General features: G+C 43.2%; 1 protein-coding gene and 1 pseudogene across 1 annotated transcript; one reads left to right on the top strand and one right to left on the bottom strand.

Annotated features, from left to right (window-relative positions):
* Positions 1-1,075: 1,075 nt before the first annotated feature.
* LOC119047211 (protein BEX3-like) lies at positions 1,076-4,620 on the bottom strand (annotated as a pseudogene).
* Positions 4,621-6,890: 2,270 nt separating this feature from the next.
* On the top strand, positions 6,891-17,716 carry TDRD6 (tudor domain containing 6). Its single transcript, XM_037142613.2, has 3 exons — positions 6,891-12,879; positions 16,130-16,248; positions 17,600-17,716. Exons 1-3 carry the CDS (start codon positions 6,891-6,893, stop codon positions 17,714-17,716), a joined length of 6,225 nt encoding a protein of 2,074 aa, XP_036998508.2.
* The last annotated feature ends 634 nt before the right edge of the window (positions 17,717-18,350 follow it).

The following is an 18,350-nucleotide window of genomic DNA, read 5'->3' as shown; positions in this document are numbered from 1 at the left end:
GTGAAAAAAAGGATTAACAATATTGGGATTTGGTTTTCCTGGATTTAATTAATTTCTCACATTTCAAGATTGGGAAAGGGTTATTCAGGCCTTAAATTATAATACAGACTCTATATGGCCAGCCCGCCTCACCCAGAGATCCACATAGTAGCAGTCATCTTCCTTCAGACAACGTGGACACACCTCCTCATACTCTTAACTTTAATTACTTCTTTATACACATAATAAAAATTAAAAGCCTTAGTACTATGTTCAAGAACCTCTTAACCTGACTTCATTTTCCTAATCTTTGCGCTTCACTGCATGCCTGCACTCGACCTCCTTTTAAATGCATTGCTCATTGGTTTCTCTGGCAGTGCTCTTGGCTGCTTTTCATGCAGTGTTCATGCTCTGCTCTTCGCCTAACTTTCCTCCCATCACCACCACCCATTCCACTCCACTTCCACTGGTTAAATCCAACCAGAACGTCTAGAACGACCTCTGAGGGCTTCGGCATCTTCAACCCACCCTCCCCCTCTTCCACTGCACACCACACATTGCGGATGCGTGACCGTATGCCTGCTTCCCCATACAGAATGAGCTGCGTACAAGCAAGGTCCTTTTGCTACATCTTTCTCTTACACAATTCAAATACAAGCCAATGAGAAGGTATTTGTTGAATTCAGAAATTTTGGGGGGTGGAGAGAGAAAAACATTTGTGCACACTGGATTGAATCATTTGTCTTCTTCTCACCTTTAGAATAATTACATTGGGTCGGTAACAATTTCTTGAGATTGTTGACCAAGTGCTTAACTGCGCTTTCCCAAGATCACATGTGTTTACGCATACGTAATTATTACTGTTTTAAAGGATGGATCAGTTTAATAGCTATTCCACAAAAATCTAAAATTTGAAAGTTTTAAATAATACAAAATGGTTAGCTGATTAGTAATTAATAAATATGTGATATGTTTATATTATTCGTTTTAGAGTGTGTATGGACACTTTATCACTACGTGGCTTTTATTGATGCGACACAAATGCGCATTTTACCCACTCAAGTGTTTTTGTATTCCTGCATTGGGAGGACTGTGATTACCTTTCTCTCCCCGTACTCTGCCCCCCGCAGGCTGCTGTGATTGTCAGCAGCAGCTGCAGGATCCACTTGGGAAGTTTGAGAAAAGCAGATGAAGATGCCAAAAGAGGCCTGTTTGCTGAAAATATCTGATAACAAACAGGAATATATGTGAGTAAGTATAGTGCATTATTCTGATTTTCAAAATAAATGTTTTAAGACACCTAACTGGCTGTTAAGGTTTCGTTTTGTCCTAGTACGTGGTTTTTAGTCTGGTGCACTGTTCAGTTAAAATAATAACAAATTTAGCGATGACTTTTACACCTTAATCTTTATTTTTCACAAGTAAAAAAGAAACTGGCTTGCCATGACTGGGCGGCTCGGTTGCTGGGAGCTTCTTTCCATACACCAAGAGTTGAGGGTTCGATTCCCAGTCAGGGCACATACCTAGGTTGCGTGTTCCCTCCCCTGATGGGGCATTCGTGTGGGAGGCAACTCATTGATGTTTCTCTCCCCCCACCACTTCCTTCTCTCCCTCTTTTTCTGTCTCCATTCCTCTCTCTCTAAAATCAATGAACATATCCTCAGGTGAGGACTTAAAAAAATTTTTTAAGAAACTGACTTAGTTTAGAATGTCATATCTGAAATGTTTGTGTTAGCACAAAGAATGCCCATTAATGTATAATAAATCCAGTTCTGCTACTAATCCGGTTTCCCTGTTAATCAATGTTTGGCTCTGACTACCAAGGAGAGATAACTATTAATTACAGTGATGGACATGCTCACTGGCTGAAAATAGAAGGAGAAAATAAAGTGGGAATTACTTTAAACATTGTAGAATTAGTCCCTTTTTTTTTTTTTTGGTACCATGTTCTGCTTTGATTTCCATAACACTGCTCCCTGCTGTCACTTATATTTTCCATTCCTAATTTTTAGTCTCTATTGGCTATTTCTTTATTGCTGAGTCCTTAAATTTGAGTTCTCAGTTTTCTATTCCTCCCCTCTTCTCAATTTTACCCTCTAGAAAGAACCACGTGTTTTTGTGAGTTCAGCTACTACACGTAGGCTGGTAATTCCCAAAACACAGAAAGACACTGAGTACATGGTAGGTGTTACTATACATGTTTTTCTAATCCTTGCTTATTTCTCAGGCTTCAGTAGTGTTTTCTCAATTGACCATTATACATCTACACCAGGATGGCCGCGTCCTTGAGAGCTCAAGTTTCCCAATATTTAATCATGTATATATATTTCTTGTGCATCTCCATCCTGCCTGCCCATTAAAATCTGCTCTTCCTCCAGGATTCTCTGTTGCATTGCACAGCCGGTATTGCAGCCAGGAAACCTCAGGACATCCTCAACTTCTCATTTGTTTTCTTTACTTGTTGTCCAAAAGGCTTAAATGCATTTATATAAAAGAAAACTACAGATCAATGTCTCTTGTGAACATAGAGGCAAAAGTCCACAAGCACCACTGCACTCTCATTAGGATGCCTATTATAAAAATAAAACACGGAAAATAACGGGTGTCAGTGATGAGGTGGAGAAATTGGAAGCCTTGTGCTTTGCTGGTGAGACTGTAAAATGGTACAGTATGGGAAGTTCCTCAAAAAATTAAACAATTATCATTATAATCCAGCAATTCCACTTCTAGGTATATACCCAAAAGAACTGAAAGAAGGGCCATGAACAGATATTTGTACACTAATGTTCACAGCTGCATTTTTCACATAACCAAATGGTGGAAACAAGCCAACTGTCCCCTGAGAGATGAATGGATAAGCAAAACGTGGTATATACATACAATGGGATTATTCAGCCTTAAAAAGGAAGGAAATTCTGAGATACACTATATCATGGATGAGTCTTAAACACATAGTGCTGAGTGAAATAAGCCTGACACAAATGGGTACATAGTGTATGATTCTACTTACATGCAAGATATTTAGAGTAATCGAAAAAAATAGTATAGTGGTCACCAGGGGCTTGAGTGGAGGAGAATGAAAAGTTAGTGTTTGACGGGGACCTGGTTTCAGTTTGGGATGATGAAAAAGTTCCGCACATGTTCAGTGGTGGTGACTGCGCAACAGTGAATGTGCTTATAGCACCGAAGCGTATACTTAGAAATGGTTAAAGTGGTGAGTTTCATGTATGTTTCACTACAGTTTTAAATATAAAAAATTAAAAGTGCATGAGTATGGATGTGAAAATATGTTAACAGATTGGATTCAGCATTATAAAAAAGGATACGACGTCATATCAATACATAAGTGGGGTTTATCCTAGGAATACAAGGTTAGTTCAACTTTTAGGAATCAATGAACATAATTCACCTAATTCACACACACACACACAAAAAAAGAGAAAATGACATCTCGATAAAATTAAAAAATACATTATAAAGTCTAATATCCTTTCATGATTAAATTTCTCAACAAACTAGGCAAAAAGGTGAATTTCCTTAACCTGGTAAAAGAGATCTATGTACAACCCACAGCTATCACCACACTGGTGAAGACTGAGGGCTTTCTCCCTAGATCAGGAACAGGCCAAGGCGACTCGTTTTCACCATTTCTGTTCAAAAGATACTGCAGGTCTCAGCCAGGCACGAAAAAGAAATGGAAGGTGTATGTATTGGAAAGGAAGATGCATAACTGCTTTTATTCATAGCTGATTTATGTAGACGTTCCCAAGGAATCTACAAAAAAGCTACTGGAATGAATGAATCTTAGAAAAGTCACAAAATAGGAGGTCAATACTATATATATGTGTGTGTATAATCCTTTTTATACAGGGCCTTCAGGGCCTCTGAATCCTAGGCAAAAAAAATTTTTATTTATCTTCTATGGAACTCAAGATATTTTGCTTAATAAAGTATGGGAAATATGTACCCAAAGCTTGATCTTCACCTAATCTGCAATAGTCTGAGGTTTTTTATTTTATTTATTTTTAAATTTTTTTTTGCTTTTTAATGCTTTATTAACTTGACATTTTTCCACACAAATGGGTGAAACTACTGTTGACAGAAACTTAAGACTGTGTACTAAGGCAATCTCTAACTAGAGGCTGCTAACAGAATACTCTTGACACATGGGTATTACACAAGGTTCACAGCAAACAGACCAGTAAAGGCCTATCAGGAAATGCAAGGAAAAAGAAAAACAACAGTGGGAGTTACAGTATTCATCTCGTGGAAAATGATAGGAGTCAAAGCATAAGAGCAAAGCTCTTCATGATGGTCATTGTAACAATAGAAAAAAGTTCCCCCATAATGATATGCAGACAGTTCCTCAACTGCAGCTCCCTAAGTTTTCTCCTGATTTCTCTCCTTGCTCTCCTCCATGAATATTCCCATATCATCTCCATCTCTACCCATCTCATCACTGAGCTATGGACCTATTATGGACCCATTGGGTATGGCTCATCCGAAGTTAAGGGCCAGTCGGTGAGCCTGTCCCTATCTGTTATTTCCTGCTGGCTGGTGGCCTTCGCCCCCTTCCAAAGAGTGGTCTTCCTCTCCATTCTGCATGGACTGCTCCATTTCTTTGTTTTTGTGGCAGATATCTGCCACGATGATACCTTTTTTGCTGGTTGTTTTCCTGGGCCTGTCCTTGCCATCTCCTCCTTCACCGGATTCTTACTGTGCGTGTGCCTCCAGACACTTGGACCCGCAGACCTGCTACACTTTCCCAGGCCCGATGCCAGCCCATTGTGTGGGAAAGTCGTATCCAGAAGGGAGTGGCCTGAGTTGTTTTTTTTAAATTCCCTGTCCAGAAGCAGAGGAAGACAGAGCAAAGTAAAGTTACCTACCCCAGACACAGAAGAGATGAGGCATTGGAAGTGTGTGGGAGAAGGGAGAGAAAGGGCTCTGATCGGCCCATAATGGCCATGTGATACACCTTGACACCCAGGATTGAAGGCCTTGAGCTGTGGAAGGTGTTGGGGCAAATTAAATAGAAAACATGAGTCACTTACTATATCTACAACCCTGTGGTCTCTGCAAGAGTTCAGTTATACTGCTTAAATAGAAAAAAAGAGGATTAATTGAAATCTCCATTACTCTCTGTGTTAATCAAATAATCCCAAATGACAGTAATACCATTTTATAATAAACTCCTTCCCTCCACAATAAGGACACAGTGCCAGACTATCCACTTATTACTTTGTTGAATATTTATTGTGTGCTGGCTGAAAGCCCAGCCCTGTGCTAGGCACGGAGAGTATAAAAATAAATGAGAAGGGCTCCTGCTTTTGTGAAGGTAACACTCTGGTAGAAGGGAGAAATAGTAAACAATTGGAAGACCTGGTGGGTAAAGTAATAGAGGTGTGTAAAAGGAGAGGATAGTAGAGTCACGAGGAAGATGTTCCAGCTAGATCCACAAGGTGTCTTGAAATCAAATGGTTTTCTTACATGATGACTGAGACATTAATTATAGTAAATTTGAAAACAGAATTGAATTTTCAAGGGCGAGTGTATAGGTAAAAATGTAGCTATTCAGAGAAATCAAATTCATTTGCTCATTCTGACAGTATTTACTGCCTCAGCCCCAGGCTACACTGCAGGAATGCAAGAAATAGTTCTCTTCAGAAGGAGCTTTTAAACCGGTAGGATGACAAATTGCAAAAGCGCAAAGCAAGCCCAGGAGGCTTAGAAAGTTCACAGTAGCCTCTAATATGGATAGACTGAAGACACTGAGACTTACAAGGTTAATCTGGGGCGATATTGATCACTGCCTTAATTTTATCTATATTGTATCTGGTGATACTGCACAATGCGAAGGAATGAAATGGAAAAGTGTGAGACTAAGAGATTCTCGGAAGACTGTGTCTAACTTTGCAAATGAACAGAGATCTAGTGCAGACACACCCCTGGGATAGTCGCAGTACCCGTTTCCTCACTGCACTCCCTCCTCCTGATAACTGGAGTCGCCGAGGGCTCCCTTCTTCAAGATTAAGGTCTGGGACAGGGAACAGCAGTCCGGCCGAAAGGCCCTCTGCCTCAGTAGATACAGCAAGAATTTGAAATCATGTTTCTTACCTGCTTCTTGACCTCCTTTTATGAATCCAAGTTCTGTCCTAGCTATGAGGGTAAATGAAGAGTAAATGCCTGAAAATTTGGGATGCCACAGTTAGGCAAACGAAACGGATAAGAAACTCTCACCAGGCAATCGTGCGGAAAGAAGCATTAAAGTCTCCATATAGTCTTATAACAATTCTGGTGATCAAAGGGGTTCATAAAAGAGTCAGCAGCTTGGTGGAGGTCACAGCAAAGCCAGTCCCCTGCGGGGCACGAGTGTGTTGGCCCCTGCGGGCCTGAGGGTTCGGGCCCTGGGGCCCCAGCACAGCGCGTGCGGCTGGGGCGTCACCCTCCTGCCCCTGTCCCCACCCGCCGCTGCGAGCCGGGCTCACCAGGCTCCTCAGCATCAGTTGGAGAGCCCCCGCCTGGGCCTCCCCGAGCCCGTCCTCCACTCGGCGTCCTCCAGTGGGGAAGGCGCTCCAAGGACGGTCGGCCGTGTCCAATCCCGCCGCCTCCTGCCGCCGGAACGGCCCTCGGAGTCCCGCAGGGTCGCACGCCAGCCCCAGCCCTCCCTCCAGGCGGCCTGCCCACCTCGGCCGCGCCCCTCTGCGGGAGCGAGGGCGCCGCGCGCCGCCACCGCCTGCGCGGCCGCGCAACCGTAGCTTCGGCCGCGGACCGTTGGGCGATCGGCCGGGGCTGAGCGGTGGTCGCGTCCCCCCGGGGCGTCTTCCCACTGCTTTCACCCGGAGCCCGCCGCGCTCCTCCCACTGGCTACGCCACCTGGCCGCTCGGCGACCGCGTCCGCGCCGGCCGCCGACATGTGCTCCACGCCCGGGCTGCCGACGCCGGGGTCCTCGCTGGTCCTGCGGGTGTCCTTCGTGGACGTGCGTTCTGAGATAATCCCCGTGCAGCTCTGGGGGCTGGTGGGCGAGCGGCGGGACGAGTACCTGCGCTTGAGCCAGGAGATCCAGAAAGCGGCGGCCACGCGCGGCCTGTGGGCGCTGGGCGGCACGGCGGCTCTGCCCGGCGAGCTGTGCCTGGTGCAGGTGGGGCTCCTGTGGCACCGCGGCCGCGTGCTCAGCCGGCAGGGGCGGGAGAGCCGCGTCTTCCTGCTGGACGAGGGCCGCACCCTCACGGCCGAGGCGGGCTCCCTGGTGCCCGGCCGCAGCGAGTTCTTCCACCTGCCCTCGGAGGTGCTGGGCTGCGTGCTGGCCGGCCTGGTGCCCGCGGGTGGCCGCGGGGGCGAGTCCCAACTCTGGTCGGCCAGTGCCTTGGACTTCCTCAGCAACCTGCAGGGCAAGGAGTTGCAGGGGCGGGTCCTAGACGTGCTTCTCCCTCACCGCCTGGTCTTTCTGGAGGTGCCCTCTCTCTTCCAGAGGATGCAGGATCTCGGTCTGGCCCGGCAGGTGCCTCACGGCCTCTTCCGCTCGCTGCTCAAACGTTACCTCCCAGCGGCCTCCGCTGGCCTGGGCTCCGGGGACGTGGTCTTGCAGCGAGTCCTGCCCAAGCCGGACCAGCCGGGCCTGGATTACTTCTACCCGCAGCTGCAGCTGGGCGTGACGGAGCCCGTGATGGTGACTCAGGTGTGCCATCCCCACCGCATTCACTGTCAGCTCCGCAGCTTCTCGCAGGAGATCCACCGCCTCTCTGAGAGCATGGCCCACACATACCGGGGTTCCTCGGGGACGGAGGATGAAAACTACTCCAGTGCCACTGGGGAAGGGAGGGAGGAGAGCCCAGACAAACCGGGCTCTCCGTGTGCAGCCTGTGGTTTGGATGGACACTGGTACAGGGCGCTCTTGCTGGAGACTTTTCGGCCGCAGTGCTGCGCCCAGGTGCTTCACGTAGACTTTGGCAGGAAGGAGTTAGTGAGTTGTAGCAGCCTGCGCTACTTGCTGCCTGAGTATTTTCGAATGCCTGTGGTGACCTACCCCTGTGCTTTGTATGGTCTCTGGGACGGTGGCAGAGGCTGGTCTCGGTCACAGGTGGGTGACCTCAAGGCACTGATACTGGGCCAGGTAGTGAATGCGAAGATTGAATTCTACTGCTCCTTTGAGCACGTGTATTATGTCACCCTGTATGGAGAAGATGGGATCAACCTGAACCGCGTATTTGGAGTGCAGTCCTGTTGTTTAGCGGACGGGTTCCTTCAGACTCAGGGGAGGGAGGAAAAGGAGGACGGGGAGGAACCAGAAACAGCTCCTCACTGTCAGTCCTCTGCTGAGGAGGTGGATGAAGAGCCTTCCCTCCCAGCCTTAAGATCCATCCGGTTAAACATGAATACTTTCTATGACGCCCAGGTAGAGTTTGTTAAAAACCCTTCTGAGTTTTGGATTGGGTTGAGGAAACACAGTGGCACCTTCGGCAAGTTGTTGAGGAAGATGTGCAGTTTCTATTCCTCCGCCAGTAAGCTGGATGGTGTCGCTCTGAAACCAAAGCCCGATGGGCTCTGCTGTGTCAAATGGAAAGAAAACGGTTATTACCGGGCAGCGATCACCAGATTGGATGACAAGAGTGTGGATGTGTTCCTGGTCGACCGAGGCAACTCCGAAAACGTGGACTGGCACGACGTGCAGGTGCTGCTCCCTCAGTTCGGGCGGCTGCCCGGCCTGGCTCTGAGGTGCACGCTGGCCGATGTTTCGCCTTTGGCAGAGACTTGGAGCCAGGAGGCAATCTCCTTTTTTAAAAAGACTGTGCTCCACAAAGAATTAGTCATCCATGTCCTTGACAAGCGGGACAATCGATACATTGTTGAGATTCTTGATGAATCAAGAATAGGGGAAGAAAACATTAGTAAGGTGATTGCTCAGGCTGGATACGCCAAGTATCAGGAATCAGAAACAAAGGAAAATCTTCCTGGATGTGCCTGCTTCCCAGGGCAGGTTAGTGCTGAGACTAACAAAACACCCTCTGCCAGAAAAGAAGAATTCGGACAGAAAGCCAAGAGAGATAAAACTACAGCTGTTTCGGAAGCTTTGACTGACACAGTAGTTGCTACAAATGTTTCAACTGGACAAGTCCTGCAGGAAAAAGAGCAGAGAGTATCTGTTTATTCTCCTCTTATACAGACTTTCCTGGAAATTAAAGCAGGCTCTTCTTGTAAAGAAGAGATCAGAGTGGGAAGTACGATAGAAGTCAAAGTGTCTTATGTTAAAAACCCTGGCCATTTCTGGTGCCAGCTGACCAGGAACATGCAAGGCTTTAAAACTCTCATGTGTGATATTCAGGACTATTGCAAGAATGCCCCTGCTCCTTACCAGGGAACCACTCCAGCTTGTTTGGCAAAGCGAAAAGTAAATGGGAAATGGTCCAGAGCTCTGATCAGGGAGACACAATCTCCAGAGCGTGTCCAAGTGGTATTTGTAGATTATGGAGACAAAGATGTGGTGTCTGTGAAGAATATTTGTTCAATTACTGAAGAGTTTCTCAAAGTTAAGGCTCAGGCTTTCAGGTGCAGTCTTTATAATTTAATTCAACCAACCAGTCAAAATCCTTTTGCCTGGGGTAAAAAGGCAGTACAAGTTTTCAGTGAATTTGTAGGTAATGCATGGGAAGACAATCTAGAATTAAAATGCACCCTATTTGCTATTGCATCAACAGGTGATGAGGAACTGTTCTACATTGTGGATTTGCTAACGCCCTTTCAGAGCGCAAGCCATATTTTGGTGGAAAAGGCACTTGCGAGACCAATAAAACTGCCGAGTCCGCTGGGGTTCCCTCTTCAGCTACGTTCTTACTACTATTCAACACATGACATGAAAATTGGAAGTGAAGAATCAGTGTATATAACACATGTTGATGACCCTTGGACATTTTATTGCCAGTTGGGAAGAAACACACCTATTTTAGAACAGTTGTCACGTTCTGTTATACAACTAAGTAAAAGTTTGCCGAATGTGAAAAAGTCTCCCTTGACCCCTGGAGCCTTGTGCCTTGCCAAGTACACTGACGGAAATTGGTACAGGGGGATAATGATAGAAAAACACCCACATAGAGTCTTTTTTGTTGATTTTGGTAACGTTTATGTGGTAACAAATGATGATCTGCTCTCAATACCTGGTGACACATGTGACGATGTCTTATTTTTGCCCATGCAAGCTGTTAAATGTTCATTATCTGATATTCCTGATCACATACCAGAAGAAGTTACAACATGGTTTCAGCAGATTACTTTAGATAAGTCATTGAGGGCGATGGTCGTAGCAAAAGATCCAGATGGAACACTGATTATAGAGCTGTATGATGACAGCATTCAAATTAATGATACTGTTAATGAGAAGTTAGTGCTACTTGGTTGCAAAGGTGTGAAAAGAAAACAAGAGGAAAATGAAGTACTGTCTACAACAAAAACTCCTGATGTGAAAAAGGACAATACACAGTTGTCAGCTAGGGAGGATTTAAGCAAACCGGTAGAAGACAAATTCTACAATATGGAGATCTTGGCAGAATCGCACAAACCTAATATCAGCTCAGCATGTACGGAACTCAAACTTTCACAAAGTTCAACAAAGAAAAACTTAGTCACTCTACATCAGGACTCCGCGGACTATAAAAACAGTGAAGTGTCTTCTTTACCAACAGAAAAGACCAAAGAAAGTTTTGCTGAGCCACCACTTTTGGAAGTCACAAAACTAGAGTCCATTCCTTCAGAGAGAAAAACAAGAGATTCACATAACAAAGATTTGCCTCTAAAATTTTCCAAGTGCCCTCAGAAGACTATAATGCCAGGCTTTAAGACAACTGTGTACGTTTCTCATATAAATGACGTTTCAGACTTTTATGTTCAACTAACAGAAGATGAAGCGGAACTTAATCATCTTTCAGAGAGATTAAATGATGTCAGTACAAGGCCCGAATGTTACGCAGGTCCGCCTTTGCAAAGAGGAGATATGGTATGTGCCATTTTTCCAGAAGACAATTTATGGTATCGAGCTATGGTTAAGGAACAACAGCCCAATAACCTTCTCTCTGTACAGTTTATAGATTATGGCAATGATTCTGTGATTCATAATAACAAGACAGGTAAACTTGACCTTATTCATGCACTGTTACCAAGCTTGTGCATCCACTGCTCCCTAAGGGGACTTTGGAGTCCTGAGATTTTGAACTGTAAAGAAATGGCACGTTACTTTTCCCAAAGGACAGAGGAGGCTCAGATAAGATGTGAATTTGTTAAATTTCAAGACAGATGGGAAGTTATTCTTGCTGATGAACATGGGATCATAGCAGAAGATATAAGTAGCAGATATGCTTTCCGTGAACAACCTGAAATAGGACCTTCTACCCAAATACTTAATGGTGCCTTTTCAAGGTCTGCCAACAAAGCAAACATTGACACTTCAGTACTTCTTAACTGGTATAATCCAAAGATGAAAATGGTAAGAGCTTATGCCACTGTGATCGACGGACCTGAATATTTTTGGTGTCAGTTTGCTGATACTGAGAAACTTCAGAATTTAGAAGCAGAAGTACAAACTGCGGGGGAACAGGTAACAGACTGGAGAAGTCGTGCCTTGTGTCTGCGTATTGGAGATCCTTGCATAGTGAGATATAGAGAAGATGGGCATTATTACAGGGCACTTGTCACCGATGTTCATGAGAATTATTGCGTCTCCGCCAGGCTTGTGGACTTTGGAAACATTGTAGACGCTGTGGACCCCAAAGCGCTTCAGACCATCCCTTCTGAACTTTTGCTGGTTCCTATGCAAGCCTTTCCGTGTTGTCTGTCAGGATTTAACGTTTCAGAGGGTGCGTGCCCTCCGGAGGGAAATGACTACTTTTATGAGATAGTAACGGAAGATGTGTTGGAGCTAACAATATTAGAAATCAGAAAGGATGTTTGCGATATCCCGTTAGCAATTGTTAACTTAAAAAGCAAAGGAGAGAATATTAATGAGAAAATGAAAAAATATTCTAAGATTGGTATTAGTAACAGCAATCTGCCCTATAAAAAAAGTGGGCCAGAGATAAAGGGAGCTCTGGGACCCCCCAGCCCTGATGCTGGACTTAAGACACTAATTAGTAAAGCTGGACAACAGAAAACACTGTATATGGAACCACAGACAGATGAGCTCTTGGAAAGAATTGGAAAAGACTTAAACATGATGGAAACCAAGCCAAATACATTCTGTGATCCCAAAACTGGTAACATTTTTGAAGCTTTTGAAAGCCCACACAAACATAATATCGGCACTGAAGTACTGGAAGGTGAAGTGGACTGCCATTTGGCCGGCACAGCCAAGTTTGACAACACATACCTGATTCCAGGATTGAACACGTTACTCCTGCATGCCAGGGACACAAAGGAGATGTTAGAGCTGAATTCACTTGAGGTGCCGCTTTCTCCTGACGATGAATCAGAAGAATTTGTGGAACTAGAACCCATGGAGTTACAGCATTCTCCAGTCGGGGGTGAAGAAAAAGAAGAACCAGGGCTGGTGCCTCCAGTCTCACCACTCCCCCAGGGCTGTGACACAGAAGTCACCCTGGAGCCGTTCATGGTGCAGCTTCCCCTCCTCTGTGAGGCCGAGAAAGAGCCAGAGCTAGAGTTACCTGCAGCCCAGCTGAGCCTAGAATCCATGTATGCTGAGGACACAACTTGTGTGGAATGTTTTGATGACCAGCATAGGTTGCCAGTGCATCTACATCGAAAGACTTGTGATCCCAAAACGCATATTGAAATGGATGTATATAAAGGACATTCCGAATGTGAAAACACAGAAGTCATTTCCTCATCTTTGCCTTTGTTCTCTGAAGAAGAATCTAGCGATGGGGGGAAACAGGGTGTCTTAGCAGACCCTGTCTCAGGTATGTGCGTATTTTTTCATTCCCTTTCATTTGAGTTGAACTTAGTGTCCTTCAAAATTACTTATTTGTCCTAAGGAGAAAACTTAATTCTTATTTGAATTGTTAAATTAATTGGGGGTGATTAAAACCTGAAAAGAGAATCAGATTTGGAGGGTATTTTTTTCACTTTTTAAAATATATTTCATTGATTATGTTATTACAGTTGTCCCATTCCCTGCCCCCGCTTAATCCACCCCCCTGCCCTGCACGCCCCCTCCAATCTGCATTCCCCTGCCCCCTTAGTTCATGTCCATGGGTCGGACATAGTTCTTTGGCTTCTATATTTCCTATACTATTCTTAACCTGTCCCTGTCTATTTTCTACCTATATTTATGCTACTTATTCCTTGTACCTTTCCCCCCTCCCCCCTCCCCTTTCCTGGTGATAATCCTCCATGTGTCTCCATTTCTGTGATTCTGTTCCTATTCTAGTTGTTTGCTTAGTTTGTTTTTGTTTTGTTCAGTTTTGTTTTTAGGTTCAGTTGTTGATAGTTGTGAGTACACTGTCATTTTACTGTTCATATTATTGATCTTCTTTTTGTTAGAAAAGACTCTTTAATATTTCATGTAATAAGAGCTTGGTGATGATGAACTCCTTTAATTTGACCTTACCTGGGAAGCACTTTATCTGCCCTTCCATTCTAAATGAAAGCTTTGCTGGATAGAGTAATTTTGGATGTAGGTCCTTGCCTTTCATGGCTTGGGATACTTCTGTCCTGTCCCTTCTTGACTGTAAGGTCTCTTTTGAGAAATCAGCTGATAGTCTTATGGGAACTCCTTGTAGGTAACTGTCTCTTTTTCTCTTTCTGTTTTTAAGATTCTCTCCTTATATTTAATCTTGGGAAACTTGATTATGATGTGCCTCGGTGTGTGCTTCCTTGGGTCCAACTTCTTTGGGACTCTCTGAGCTTCCTGGACTCCCTGGAAATCTATTTCCTTTGCCGGATTGGAGAAGTTCTCTTTCATTATTTTTTCAAATAGGTTTTCAATTTCTTGCTCTTCTTCTTCTCCTTCTGGCACCCCTATGATTTGGATGTTGGGATGTTTAAAGTGGTCCTGGAGGTTCCTAAGCCTCTCCTCCTTTTTTTGAATTCTTGCTTTTTTATTCTGTTCTAGTTGAATGTTTATTTCTTCCTTCTGCTCCAAATCATTGGTTGGAGTCCTGGTTTCCTCCCCTTCACTGTTGGTTCCCTGTACATTTTTTTCTTTATTTCACTTTTCATTGCCTTTCCTTCTTCCTCTATTTTGAGACCATACTCAACCATTTCTGTGAGCATCCAATTGCCAGTGTTTGGAAGTCTGCATTTGATAGGTTGGCTATCTCTTTGTTGCTTAGTTCTTTTTTTCTGATGTTTTGATCTGTTCTCTCACTTGGGCCATATTTCTTTGTCTTGGTGCACCTGCTACATTGTAAGGGGTGGAGCCTTAGATGTTCACCAGGGTGGGGCAACCCACGGTGCTGTGTTGTGGCATTATATGTTGGGGAGGGGCCAGAGAGGGAACATATGCAGCTTGCTTGGCTCTTGCCCCACTTTTAGTCACTTCTTCCACTATCTACAAGCAAATTGGGCTCTTCTGGTGCTGATTCCTGGGTGGGTGGATGGTTTTGTGCACATTCTAGGACCCTGTGGGTCTCTCCAACAAACTCTCCTAGGAGGCTGGGTGTTTCTCCCACTGCCACAGCCCCCGCAGGTTTTTAGAGTCAGAGGTTTTGAGGCTTTCTTTCCCCACACTGGAACCCTGGGGTGTGTTGTCGGTCTTGCTCCCCAGTTGTTCCTCCCAGTTTATCCACACAGAAATGTGGAACCTCCAGCCACTACCTTGCTGTGCGTGCTCTCCAGCCACTGCCCCTCCTATTGGTCTGGATGAGTGTTTCTTCTTTAACTCCTTGGCTATGGGACTTCTATACAGTTCCATTTTCTGGCAGTTCTTGTTGCTTTTTGTTTTAAATGTATTGTTGTTCTTCTTTTGGTTGTGTGAGGAGGCAAAGTATATTGACCTATGCTTCCATCTTGGCCGCAGGTCTGAATTACTTTGTGTGTAAAAATAGGAATGCATAAAATGGATCTCCAAAAAATAATCACATTAAAATGTAAATAAAACATATTTCATATAAAGAGGTTATATTTTTTGATAAGTTTTAAAAAGACAGCATTTCTTTGTCAAGTACTACTGTAGGCATAAATTTATGATAGGGATCATTTTAGCAGAGTTTTACAATTTAACTATCTTGTTTCATGCATATACCTCGCCATTCATTTAGAATTCCTTAAACAAAAATTTGACTTAGGGAGTCAAGTCAAATATTAACCAAAAAAGCTAACAGCCAGGAGTAAAATATTGGAGAATATTTATTATCATTAACTTTTCTGTCAATTATATTTACTGTTATTTTCTTGGCTGTTTAATAAGATTTAAAAGTTAGACAAGATGGCTAACTTTTAGTTTGTTTTTTATAATCAATGTAAGACTTTTCAATAATTTTCATAGTATTAAATTTGAGCATTGTGCAAAATAGAGAAAACAATGGACTAAGGAGAATGAAAATCACCATAATTGTACCACCAACAAATAACCATGGTTAATGCCATAGTGCACTTCCTGTCTGTCGTCTTTCTCCCTGTGTATAGTTATTTACATAGAGTTTTAAAAAACTAGATATCATACGATCTAGTGTTCAATGCTGCATTTTAATATCTTAATATACACTCAAAATATTTTAATTCCATAGTATGTATGTTTAATTCCATATATCTGTAGATATATGATCATTTGTTTAAACATTACACTAGATCCTTAGTCCTCGTTATTACATTTTATAATAAAAAAGAATAGCTTTGTAATAAGATTGTCTGTTCATTTGCAATATGCTGCTTTGCTATAGAAATGGTTATTGTAACAACCATAGACCACACCATATGTGATCATAATAACCAGCTTTTAGTAGTAAATTTTTCATGTTAGAATTAGACTCATATTGGTTTGTTTTGTTTTGTTTTTTGAAAGTGGTAAGGAATTACATGGGCGGGGGCCCTGGAAAAATTTTAGAATGAAACTGAGGAAAGATCGAAGACTTACCACATGTTGTACCATACACAGTACTGATTACCCAGGAATAGCAGAGGCAGATTAGGAAAATGCTTTGCTTGTGTATATCTGGCATTAAGGAATTAAGAGGTATGCATCGAGTCTTACTCTGTTCGATCTGACAGCTCAACCAGAGAGCACCTACACTCTGAAAGGATTTACTGTGGGATCCAGATGTGTTGTGTGGTCAAGACACACGTGGTCTGAATGTGAGATTTTGGAAATAGCTGAAGAAGGCACAAAGGTGAGTAAAGTTGAAGTACTTTATCTCAGCACATTCTTGCAGACTGTTAAGGAAACTTTATCAAATGAGAAAATACGGTTGAACAGATGTTTACCTGTTGATTCCCCCTCACTTTTGGATGAAGTGCAGAAATCATTTTAAAAGTTCTAAGATAAACATCCTAGCAAGAAATTTTCATAGGCTCCTTCATCTCCCTTACCTCTGAAACCCTATCAATCTCCAAGTTCTACACTTTCCACTTCTTATCTGTTAGTTAAAACTTTTTATGTGTCATGCCACTGCCCTGGTAAGTCCCTCATTTCCCAGCCAGACTACTCTAATAACCTTCCACTTGGTTTACTGCTTCCGGTCTTCCTTCAGTTGATTCTTCACACTGCCGGTGTGAAGCTTGTCAAACGCCAGCCTGACCACGTTTATACTGCATCAGTGTAAAACTTCTCGGGGACTTGCAGTTGACTGTGTTTCTCCAGTGATCTGAAAACCACTTGTATCAGAAGCACGGCGTGTGTCACTTGCCGACTTCTGGGCTGGGTCCTGGCTGGCTGATTCAGGACTCCTGGGTGTGGGACCAGGATGTTGTGTGCATTCTTATGCCATTAAAATCTGAGAACCACAGACTAGAATAGAAAAGCTCATCAACAGCCCGGTCCTCCAGGGTTAAGTAAGTGTCAGTGTACCTCTCTAGCCTTTGGTCTCACTCCTCTGTGTTTGGTACCTTATGTCAGGTGAACTCAAACTGCTTGATTTCTATTAGGTATACTATTCTGCTAGGCTTCTATGTTGTATTTAATAACACAGTTCTGTTTGTCTGTATTCTGTCCCCTTTCCAAACTGGTTAATGCCATGTGGAGGTGAACAAAGGGGCTAGAGTGGAGCGGATGAGAACATCTGTATTAGTGTTAACAATAAAAATAAAGGTAAAAAAAATAAAAGATTTACTGTAGCCATTGCCTCTTCCAGGAAGCACTCACTTGCATTATTTTCTAAATCACCCCATCTCTTCCCGCCCCTGCCAAAACAGCTTTAAATCTGCTTTATATTTCTATACTTCCTGCTGCAGAAGTCTGTAATTCCTTCATTGTATTGTAATTATTTGCTTAGAAGTCTGTTTCTCCACCAAATTTTGAACTTGCTGAGATCTAAATTGTATCTTCATTTGATCTCTAGGACTGCTCAATATGTGCTCTTTTGAACCGAAGTACCGTTGAGTTGCAACAGAATATTGGAATTTAATAAAATCATTTTCATTGCCTTTTAAAGTGTTTCATTTTTAAAAGGATTGCCAGGGTACAAAACTCATTTACACTTTTTTTGTAAACTACCAATTAAAATGTTTATTTTCCTTTGGTAGGTTTTGAACCTGTCAGATGGTATTGAGGAGACAGTGAGCCCTGAGAATGTCTGGAACAGCGTACCCAAATTGGGTAAGAGTCCATCTGAAGTACGGAACTCTATAAATGGTAATTAGTGAGAGCATTCTCCTTCGTTTTGAAAGATGACGAACTATTTCCAAAGACTGGTGTTTAGGGATGATGGAAAGAGAAAATGCTAATGTTGTAATAACAGCAAAAAAACAGCAACAGCAGAATCAGTGTTGCTCGACCCCATGGCACGCATCCCTTTGGGCAAGCTCGTTGTTAATGTTTTAGTCCTCGATTTGGGAGACTTAAAATGAAAATTGTTTGGTGGCCATGACCTTCATAAGGTATGTTTGAAGCAGCAAATCTGGGAAAACAGCAAAGTTAAAGAGGAGAAAGTATTAATTACTTGTAACATATCCATCCAAAGATAAACAGATGGATCAACGTGATTTTCTTCTACAGTTTTTCTGATTATATGGACTCTATCATTTACATATTTTGAACATAGTCGATTTCAGTCCACACAGTTTTATATTTTGTTCTTTATTTAAGATTATAAGCTGAGAAATTTCCCGTGACATTATAATATGTCTAGGCATTTGAGTTTATCTCGTTTGAAGTTTGATGAACTTCTTGCTTCGAAATCTCTGTCCAGTAGTTCCTGTGTCTGGTTGTCTCAGAGTTTGCATCTCCTGGTTGTCTTTAGAAACAATTAGCTTTTCCGGGTTCTTTGTATGTTGA

This window comes from Artibeus jamaicensis, unplaced genomic scaffold, assembly GCF_021234435.1.
Source record: "Artibeus jamaicensis isolate MK-2021 breed Jamaican fruit bat unplaced genomic scaffold, CSHL_Jam_final contig_484, whole genome shotgun sequence".
Lineage (NCBI taxonomy): Eukaryota > Metazoa > Chordata > Mammalia > Chiroptera > Phyllostomidae > Artibeus > Artibeus jamaicensis.
The sequence above is the reverse complement of the archived record's forward strand: the minus strand, read 5'-3'. Positions and strand labels throughout refer to the sequence as shown.

Coding starts and splice junctions, on each gene's coding strand:
- TDRD6 (XM_037142613.2), top strand. CDS start 6,891: ATGTGCTCCACGCCCGGGCTGCCGACGCCGGGGTCCTCGCTGGTCCTG. Junction 12,880..16,129: donor CTTAGCAGACCCTGTCTCAG/GTATGTGCGTAT, acceptor TCGATCTGACAG/CTCAACCAGAGAGCACCTAC. Junction 16,249..17,599: donor TAGCTGAAGAAGGCACAAAG/GTGAGTAAAGTT, acceptor TTCCTTTGGTAG/GTTTTGAACCTGTCAGATGG.